This window comes from Rhagoletis pomonella, unplaced genomic scaffold (genome assembly GCF_013731165.1).
Source record: "Rhagoletis pomonella isolate Grant_MI unplaced genomic scaffold, Rhpom_1.0 Rhpom_scaffold_00006, whole genome shotgun sequence".
Classification (NCBI taxonomy): Eukaryota; Metazoa; Arthropoda; class Insecta; order Diptera; family Tephritidae; genus Rhagoletis; species Rhagoletis pomonella.
The window spans coordinates 4,757,611-4,768,800 of NW_023458560.1; the positions used below are offsets into that span (position 1 = coordinate 4,757,611).

General features: G+C 33.9%; 2 protein-coding genes across 2 annotated transcripts in view; one reads left to right on the plus strand and one right to left on the minus strand.

The window, feature by feature from the left end:
* The window catches only part of LOC118741536 (restin homolog), a gene marked incomplete at its 3' end in the record, with an annotated part of 232,484 nt that overhangs the window by 13,787 nt on the left and 207,507 nt on the right, over positions 1 to 11,190 (minus strand).
* LOC118740319 (restin homolog) overlaps positions 2,959 to 11,190 on the plus strand; it is a gene marked incomplete at its 5' end in the record, with an annotated part of 15,006 nt that continues 6,774 nt past the window's right edge. Inside the window, 5 exon segments of the mRNA XM_036471804.1 lie at positions 2,959 to 3,111; positions 3,178 to 3,384; positions 4,168 to 4,333; positions 6,913 to 7,090; positions 7,310 to 7,369. Of these exon segments, the coding sequence (XP_036327697.1) occupies positions 2,959 to 3,111; positions 3,178 to 3,384; positions 4,168 to 4,333; positions 6,913 to 7,090; positions 7,310 to 7,369 (764 nt within the window).

Sequence of the window (11,190 nt, forward strand, 5' to 3'; positions counted from 1 at the left end):
ATCTTTATCTTTATCTTTATCTTTATCTTTATCTTTATCTTTATCTTCATCTTCATCTTTATCTATATCTTTATCTTTATCTTTATCTTTATCTTTATCTTTGTTTTTGTTTATATTCTTGTCTTTGCATTAGTCTTTCCCGCCCAATTGGCGTTTAACGCAGCCATTCGTTTTTTATACCTGCCATATACTACCTTTATCGTGGCGTTAAGTATTTATCGCAAACACCTCAGAGCTATAATAATAAGACTCGCTTCAATAATTTGAGTTTAACTTTTTAAACAGGTGGCCACCATCTTCAAGCACCTCAAAAATATTTTAATTGTGTTTCTTTAAGCTCTTTCTGTTCACGCTTACTGTATAATATTTTATGCATAAGACTTCTGTAAAATTTAACTAAATTTGACTTTTGAAACAGGTGGCAAGCCTCTTACATGTGGCTGAAAAATACAGTTTATTCAAAACCATTTCTTTTGATACCCATATTTGGATAATTCATTTAACTTAATAAATAATTTGAATTTGATTTTCGTATATATTCCAACCCTTTAAAAAACGAAAACCATATTGAACATTTACAGGTCAAGCCCTTTCATGTGACACCTTATTTTTGAAAATCGAACGAACGATACAGATTTTAGACTTGATGTTAAATATTTAACGCAACCCTCATGGCAGAGAAATTTTGAATTCGATTTTCTAACATGTGGCAACTCCTTTCATGGAACTAAAGCTACAGTGACGAGCAAAACTGTAACATGGTGTAACACTTTTTAATTCACCCACCGCTATGTTTCCATGTTCTGACGACTTTCATCCTTTTGTTGTATATTCTTTTTGGTACATCCCTACTCCCTCTCTCATAACGATTTGAAGTCAATACAACAACAATAAAAAACCCAGCAGACAAAAATGTAAATTAAGACAAATGTTACAATTTTGCACTCACTCAGTTTTGCATTTTACAGTTATTTTTTACTTAGGTGGAAGTCAGATGACTTTTTTCTGTGTTGTAATTTATTGAAGAAGTAATCACCAGTAAATAATATAGTTAATCAGGAACCATAAATGTAAATAATAGATTTACTGTGGAAAGGCGGGACCGCAGGAAAGTGGCGAAAAATTGTGGAGTTTGCTACTTGAAAATATTTAGATTGATAAAAAATATAACCTAAAGTGTTCCCAAGGGCAAAGGAAGTCTATCAAAAAATATTACGGTCCAATATCTTGTGAACTTAGCAGCAAGTAGCGATGCAGCCACTATTACAGAAGCGCTTAAGGTATTAAACTTTAATGCAAATCAGTAGACAGCGAGGCGACGGATTGCCAAATTGGCGCAAAGGCATCTTAAATGAAGAAAAAAGCTAATTTGACCAAAATATATGTGCGAGAGTGGTAGCATTTTGCTGTGTCGCCCGAAAACCGGACCGTTGCCTATTGGGATATGTTAGGCCTTTCAGAATGCAATAAAAAACATATTTTTAAGTTTCAATTGAAGGTTATTTGGTCTGACAAGACTCAATTAATTGCTTTCAATCAGATGGCCGGGCATGGTATTGGATTAAAGACCCAAATTAAGCCCATGCGCAACATGTGAGGCAAACTGAATCAGAATGGTCGGTCAATAATAGTTTGGGGTTGTATTTAAACAATTTTGTCGGTCCGTTAGTACGCATTATGCGTAAGGAACAGTATCTGTTCATATTTCAACAAAATTTGCAAGATGTAGTCGAAAAATGAGAGTTTCTGCCGAAAAATCACCCAAAACATACTGCATATGTTCGCAAAGACTGCATACGAAATAAAAAATTTGCTAATTTGATACGACCTCCACAACCGCGGACATAAATCTCATCGCGAATTTGCGAAATCAACTAGAAGCACAGCTTATTAAGTATCCAAGACCGTATAATCGAGTACATGAGCTGTGAAAGCAAACTAAGGATATATAGAGGATATACCTCCAGAAGTTTTACAGAGATAAAAATAAGGTATGCCAAATCGCACCCAGAAACTAAAACAAGCAAAAGGGTACTGAACATTGTGTTAGTAGTTCTTTTTTCTCGTTAAAATTGTTAAAAGGTTCTTAAAAATATATGAGTGCAAAACTGTAACATCTGCCTTAATTTACATATTTGTCTGCTGGTTTTATTGTTGTTGGATTGACTTCAAATCATTATGAGAGAGGAAACACAGGTGTACCAATATTAATATACAACAAAAGTATGAAAGTCGTTAGAACTTGGAAAGATAGCGATGACTGAAGGAAAAAGTGTTACACCATGTTACAGTTTTGCCCGTCACTGTAAGTTGCACACCCGAAGGACAAGGCCTTTTATGTGACACCCCATTTTTGAAAATCGAACGAACGATGCAGATTTTAGACTTGGTGTTAAATATTTAACGCAACCCTCTGCGGCAGAGAAATTTTGAATTCGTTTATTTAACATGTGGCCACTCCTTTCATAGAACTAAAGCTATTTTGCACACCCGAAGGACAAGGCCTTTCATGTGAACCCTCATTTTTGAAAAGCGAACGAACGATACAGATTTTATGACTTGGTGTTAAATATTTAACTCAATCATCTCCGAACTCGATTAAGAAGTTTCACTTCAAAAATTATCTTTGCTAATGTTATTATAATGATGAAGAGGAAAATTTCGTTAGCTGCTCTTTATGTCAATTATCATGTATAGACTCTCCAGAGCTCCTGCTTTTAGAAGTCTTAGACTGACCAATCTTTCAGATTTTTTTGGATGAGAAAAAAAACTTTTTTTTAAATTTCCAGAAAACAAATAGTGGCATAAATCTCAATAACATTGTTGATATAAAAAATTCTTGGATCGCAATAATAACCAAAAATAGGTATCTTATTGTAATCATTATTATTCTAACTGCTAGCCGAAGGCTATGTGCTACAAAATATAAAATATATTCTGTTTACATATCTTTAATAGATCAAGGAGTCGTTCTCACACACGATACAGAACAGTTTATTATTGGTCAAAAAGTATGGGTTGGCGGCATACGTCCCGGTCAGATAGCCTACATTGGCGAGACACATTTCGCACCCGGAGAATGGGCTGGTATCGTACTGGATGAACCAAATGGTAAGCATACAGTTACTTATACATACATCCCACGAACTTTAATCCGTTTTTTTTATTGTTTTACAGGCAAAAACGATGGCTGCGTCGCTGGTAAACGTTACTTTCAGTGTGAACCAAAGCGTGGTATTTTCTCACGCCTCACGCGTCTAACTTTGGCGCCGCTTTCCGGCGCACAAACGCCCACTTCTCCGCTATCCAAAATGTCGCCAGATCGTTCACGCACAGTGTCACCAACTGCCAGCGTGCGGAGCTCGTTCCTACGGAGTCCTAGCAGTAAGTCTGATACTGTGAAATAACTCATTTATACAGATAATAGTAAGGACCGAGAACGTGTTCCAGTTTTGGTTTACTTCTGCATAAAGAACAAAATGCGAACAAAACGAAACGCTCTCAAAAAGAATATAATAAGAACGAAACTTCCCGAAAGTTTCAAATGAGAACGGATGTATCGAGAACGTTTTCAAGGAGGATCAAATAAGAACAAAAGTCTCGGGAACGATTTGCTGTAAAACCAAACGAGAGCAAAAGTTTTGAGAACTTAACGTTAAGAATGATTGGTTGGGATGTAAAATCGTTTCAGTGAGAACCACGATTGTTAATTCTATGCCCGACGAAAGCCTGTAACATTTCAACTTCCAGATCGTTTTATCAATAGGATGAACTGTTCTTTTATGGAACAATTTTTAATGTTTTGGGCAAGAAAAGTTCGTATCTTAAGTCTTTCGTTGACTTCATTTTAATAATTATCTTTTAGTTTTTTTTTATTAATTTTAATATTCAAACATTTCAAACTAATGAACGCTATGTGAAAAAATTTGTTCTTGCTTCCATTCTTCGCGAATAGTTCAGAGAAGATTTATTCCCCTCTCGTTCTCGGTCACAAAGTTCCTGAGACGTTAGTTCCCAAATTGTTCTTCGATAGAAAGTTCCTTAGTCTTTTGTTCCCTTTTAGTTCTTTTCCAAAACGTTCCGGAAACGTTAGTTCCCAGTTCCCTGAATAATACATTTTGAAATAAATATTTTTTAACTTATAATTTTATTTCGTTTCGTAAACAGAAAATGGATTGACAGTAGGTGATCGCATTATTGTGTCATCTGGTTTTGGCAGCCGTCCTGGTATTTTACGTTATTTGGGCGAAACACAGTTTGCTTCGGGCAATTGGTGTGGCGTGGAATTAGATGAACCTTCGGGTAAAAACGATGGCTCTGTGGATGGTGTAAGGTTCGTGAGATTTTCTGTAAAGTTATTTTGTGCTCATAACACTCATGTACCTAATTAAAAAATCATAAAGTGATTCGGATGTGGTAAACGTAATTTTTATTCAAATTTTTTTATATCCAACTGCGATAAATACGTTTTTTTGGGGTTTGTAACTACGCCAAAATGCTTTGAATTGTCGGAAACTTATAACTTTTTCTGGAATCCCACAAAAATATTTCAACCGGGTTTTGGGTGTTAAAACACCCCCGTGGCTCTGCCACTGACTGACACGTAGTTTAACACCCAAAACCCCCCTGCCGCTCAGCCGCTCATTTCGTGGCCTGGACCTAAGAAATGTAAAGAGAACATAATGGATATTCTCTTTACAATAACGCACGCTTAGTTACAGGATGTAGCGAGAATTAAAGCATACTTGGAACATTTACGATACTTTCGAAGAGCATTTCTGTTAAAAAACCCATGCATCGTCTGTAAAAATATTCCTTTTTGCCCACAGACCATTTGTGCTCATATTCAAATTATTCTTTTAGTTCAGCCACCCACCGACGGAGCGCCCATCCGTACATATCAACATATCAAATTGCTGTTGATAGAGAGAGAGAATCTCTCTACGGGTAACGACAACATAAACGGTCCTGCGGTGGTGTGTTTTAGTTAACACAAACTACTGATAGCCACCTTCGTTAAGGAATCCAAAGGAGGATATTTTGTCACTAGACACGAATAAAGGCGCGCTTGTTTATGGCCCTATTTTGTATGGCGACTAATAGCCGATGGCCAACCGTATACTAAAATTCGCATTACGTATGGCAACTGGCTACTGACCGTCAGCTACTGAGTCTAGTAGCACAATTTTCAGTTTACCGTTTATGACGATTTTGTTTTTTGTTTACATAAATTGTTGAACACATTGGAGCAAAGTTGCCAATTACTTCGAAATGTACATGTTAAAAAGCAACTAGACACCGGTTGCTATACATAATAGGGCTATTATACGTGGCCAAGGACTCTCACCTCAGCATAATTCCCAAAAACTCTTTGGGGAATTTACATACATACACATATGCATATTCGTGTCTAATGACGATATGTATATTAATACTGCAGGAATTTAAGTTGAGGCAATGAAATCGGCTGAAATTACTGTCAGAAACAAAAAAAAATGTCATTGCATATTTTTGCATATATTGGAAGGATAAAGGATTAAAGCTATCTCTTCAATTCCGGTCTTAAAAAGAAAAAATATAAAAAAAATATGTAAATATGTAAATGTTTTTTTCTTTTAAACGATACTGAACTCACTATCGTGCAAGAACGCACGTTTATTTAATACTGGCTACGTGGTATTTCAAACAGATACGCGAAGCAAAATTGGAATCGAGCTGACGATATCGCACAAACGATCAAACAGTTTTTGGTTTTCATGAAGCAAGACAATCGGCAAGATGATATCGTCAGACGATTATCGTCATACGTGATTTATGCCCTGATTAGTCGGCTATATGTATCGAAATGGAAGGAGAATATAAGATTCTATTTCGTTCAAATGATATAGATAAAGGCCGTTAATTTATTTGTTTTGGGTCACAGTAAAAAAGTAAGAAGGTATATTTCTTTAAACAATTTTCGATTTTTATTGTCGAACTCAACTGGTTTATTGATTTATTACTTGACAAGCAAAAAATCATTTCTGCTCTCTTTTCCCTTTGTTTAGTATAGGAATGTTTTTCAGTAAAATGTAGTAGAATCTGATAAAAAAATAGTAACTGAATACGTCAAGAGACCAGAAATAATGGCAATGATATCTATAAATATAAAGATATAAGATACATATATATCAAGAACATAAATCGATAACATAACATAAAAATAATTCTTATTATAAAGCTCGTGTGTTGCTTAGCACATCTGCCATTTTACCGTCATGCATATGTACGCTATCAATCGAAAGTAAGGGCTGGTTTCTCCAACTCAACTTAACTTAGTTTAGCCATTTTTCGGACTTAAGTCAAAAGTTGGCCTAATTTTTACACAGCTTATTCATGACTAAGTCTAAAAAATTGGCTAAACTAAGCTAAGTCGAGTTGTAGAGACCAGCCCTAAGTGCATGGTGCCTTTTGTTAATATGTGCAATGTTTTTCAAGCTAAAATTTTTTTGTTATTTTTTTATAAAAATATGGTTCTTGCTTTAATCAAAACCATACAAGTCAAACTTTATACAGAACTTAGAAAAATTCAAAGAATTTTTGTCTAAATTTTGTCTAAATTTTGACCTTTTTAATCTGAATTTTTAGAACAATTTTGAGTACGCAGATATATCGGTTTTTTAGTTCTAGTGAAACAAGATCAAGTTTTAGGCGTCTAAAAGATCGCGTTGAATTTTTCTAAGTTCTGTATACAGTTTGAAAATTTGACTTACATATGTGGTTTTAATTAGAGCCTGAATCATATTTAAAAAAAAAAATTAACTTGAAAAACATTGCAAATATTAAAAAAACACCATGCACTCACTTTTGATTGCCAGTGTACATCCTTTAATATTAACATAATAAACATATACATACCCTTTCCCACTACAGCTATTTCGAATGCAAACCAAAATATGGAGTATTTGTTCCGATCGCCAAAGTCTCACTGTCACCTTCGTCGAAGAAATCGCGACTTTCCAGAACGGGCTCCCGAGAATCTCTAACTTCCATTGGCACAATGAACAGCATTGCCACAACGAATACATCACGCTTGCGCATGAGTGCACAGGTATAAAATTCAAATTGTTTGGATGAACATCAGTTGGCGTTTATCAACCAATTAATATCCACAGCATTCACAAGCTGAAAGCTAATTTATTGACAAAGTTCCCAAACAGCAAACAATAATGAGTTTAAAATTATTTTCTAGTTTTAAAATTTAAATTTCCACACACAACTAATCCTATAAATTAACAATAACCAAATTATGAATTATTCTTTCATGCAGCGCAAACCTTTGTCAATCAAGCCGATCGTTGCCACACCAAAATCTCAATATTCCATGCAGGTACGCCAAATTCATTTTACATAAGCGGATTTTTAAAATCGGGAAATTTATTCAAAAACATTCCTGTGTACATATAGATGAAAGTACATACAGTTACGGTCAAAATAACAGCATCATTTTGAATCTTGATTCTATTATTTAGATTGTAACTGTGTATACATATTAAATGTTTCCTATATTATTTTGCATTAGATTTGTACGTTGAAACTGAATTGGTCTACATTTGTGAACATAAATTGACAAGGGATATTCACACAATCAAATATACTCGTATTGAATGTGTCTGTAGCGCGTTTTTTTAAGTAAAATATCGCGTTTAAACATCAGTACAACTTTGTATGGACACAAAGACGAAGGAAGTTAATGCCCAATTTTTTACTCTTAGGGCCCTTAACTTATCAATTATAAAGTATAGTTAAATCATTAGTTAAACATAACTACAGAAAATTCCATAGAAATTATTTAACTATACTTTAAAATAGATAAGTTTGCGGTCCTTGCTTAATTTTCCCTTTGTTTGTGTGAATATCCTCACTACACTAATTTTCACACCGTTATTTTTCCCACACCCCTTGGAAATTATTTACATATTTATTTCTTTTTGGTATTTTCCGAATGTGTTGTTTTTATTATTATTTTTGATTGGCATTATTTTCTGTTTCAGTTTATTGATATTTACGTTTTATCAACTAAAATCTAGTTTTAAGCTGTGCTAAGTACTTACTAACAAAAAACCAATGTAATTAAAATTAAAATTATTATTTTTTTATGAAAAAATAAAACAAATCCTATCTATCGCTACGCACGCTACTTTTGGTTTTGTCGTAATTCACTATTATTTGTTTTTGAAAAATTGAACTTTGGTTTTGAGTGCTGCTTCATGAAAATTTTTGGTCATCATTTAAAAATTGCATGCATTGTTGGCACCCTCCCTGCTTAGTTCAACACTGTCCAACTTGGCACCTTGCGTTACCTGTTTCACTACATTATTGTTGAAATACTTATGCAATAGTTTCTTATTGGCAACTACGTGGATGTATTAGTAAGTATTTTAACGGTATTAATGGCTCTTAGAATGGTAATGGTTTTATGCAATTGACTCTTTATTGGCTTATTTTGGTTTCGATTGATTTGTTGTACAGGCTTCCAGTTAATCACTTAAAAAAAAATCAAAAATCGCATTGCATATGCAAAAGCATATACACATGTACACACACTTGAACCTCGTTCTGCACGATTCACTCGTTTAAAAGAATTTTAAATAATATGAGTTTAAACAAGTAAGAAAGTCTAAGTTCGAGCGGAGCCGAACATTAAATACCCGGCGCAAGTATTAAATATATGTTTTTCACCTTTCCGAAAGCTACCGCTATATGGTAAGCCGGGGTGTATCAATTTTGAGAAAATTAGCGTCCTTAAACTTCGAAATATTGAAGTTTCAAGCATTTCTGAAATCTACCGTTATATGAAAAGCGGCCGTAATTTTAGTCCGATTTCAATAATTTTCAACGTTTTGCTTTTATGTGGCAAGCACAATAACCACACCGAGTTTGGTACAAATTGGTAGAACGGTTACCGAGATACATATATGTGATCATAAGTGGGCGGCGCCACGCCCATTTTCCAAAATTTTATCATAATCGTATTACTTGGTAAAGAATTGTTGCAAGCATCAATTTTGAATAAATAAGCTTTAATATTTACTGATTTATCGAAGATTTTGTATTTCTCTAAATTACTGTTATATGGGATGTGGGCGTGGTTATTGTCCGATTTTAAAAATTTTCGGCCATTTGGTATGCTGTACCAAGGCCAACAACTGTCCAAAGTTTGGAAGAAATTGGTGCAGCGGTTACGAAGATATACACATGTAACCATAAGTAGGCGTGGCAACGCCCATTTTCCAAAAATTTATAATATTCTTATTTTTCGTCTAAAAATTATTGTAAATATCAATTTTGAGTGAATAACCTTCAGTAGTTGCTAAAATATAGCAGTTTTCGTATTTCTGAAAATTCCGTTATATGGGAAGTGGGCGTGGTTACAGCCCGATTTGGCCCATTTTCAATACCAACCTACCGTGGATAAATAGAAACCTACATACCAAATTCCGTTGAGATATCTCCATTTTTGCTCGAGTGTACATGGACGGACGGACAGACAGACATAGCTTAATCGACTTCTCTTTTCATTCTTAGCATTTATGTATACATTTGTCTATATCTATCTCGATTCGTTTTGGCTGTTACAAACAACCGTTATGTGAACAAAGTTAATATACCCTTGTGCACATGTGCGCTCGGGTATAAAAAGTGGTAATTCTACCAATGAAAATTTTTTTAATTTCTTAAACCGGACATACAAACCTTAATTTTATTTTTGTTTTCACTTAAAAAGCAAAAGGTGAAATATAGAAATATTTTTTTTTTTTAATACTGCCAACAGAAAAGTGTCTTTATTAGATTGATTTGAGTTTTTAACTTTTATTTTTATTCACCACATCACGGTATTTAATAGCATTGATTGTGTTTATACCATATAATCGATTCGAAAATCATACATACCGCGTAAATAACAAAATTGATCCAGTTCTGAAAGGGTACAAAATTGTAGAATAGACTGCTTACCAGTGATAAAACATTTATTTACTTATATGTATATTTATTAGAAAAATAATTTGATTTCAAGAAATTTTACAACGCTATCTCAAAACTCGATGCTCTCCCAATCTGACAACACTGCGTACTTCTCCCAGCCGATACTGGAGGATGATCAAGAGCTCCAATTTTTCTTCCGTGTCCTTTGTTTCTACTCATCTTCCACCAACCTTTAAATAGTTTGATCCCGGAAAAAAAAACTCCTTGCTACTCTTAGTTGATCTCCTGTTAATCGAGAACAGTATTTTTGTAAAAATATGAGTTGATTTTTGATCAATTAATTTTTGCATATTTAATTCATATGTGTATATCAGAGCTGTGAAAAATTGCAATCGAAAAATATACTTTATATTGCAACCTGTTATGATTGGAATCAAAAATGATTGCTTTTACTTTGATTATAAAAATTAAAATTTACAGTCATATAGGAGATAGTATACCGAAATGATCAGAACGTCGAGCTGAGCGTATTTAGTCATGCCCGCCTATCTGTCTATCTGTGTGAACGCATACTAGTCCCTCAGCTTTCGAGATATTTGACTGAAATTTGGTAAGCTTGTGCCTTTTTATAAAGTATTAATCATTTGTCGGAACCGGCAAAATCGGAGCACTAGAACACATAGCCCCCATATAATTAATTTCTTAGATATATCTGAGGTTTTGCGTTTTAACTCCTTCATTTACATAGAAGGACTTTCGCACTGTTTTCACTTATGACGCAGTCAAAATGACATAGATCGGGTTATACTACACTATAACTTATATATCACATACAAGAGATTGTTCAGATATGGGCGTCTGACGAAATTCGCTCAGTTATTTGGTTCGGTCTACACTTGTACAAAGTAATCTTATAAGTAAGTGACCAGATATCTGTGGTTTGATTTTAGAATAAAAAGACATTACATTTTTTAAGACAGTTTTATTTAAAACAAAACAAAGACAAAAGAACTTGAAAAATTATCGCAAAAATGTATACACACAACATATACGGTGGCGAGAATGTAAATAGGGAAAAGACATTTTAGCAAATTTTTGGCTACTTTTCTTTGTTTAAAAAATATTTATTATTTTTTATGAAAATATAACTTACTATTTAAAAAAAAACATGTAAGTCAAAATTTCACACGTTGTAGAACTTCATAAAATTTCGACGAATTTTAA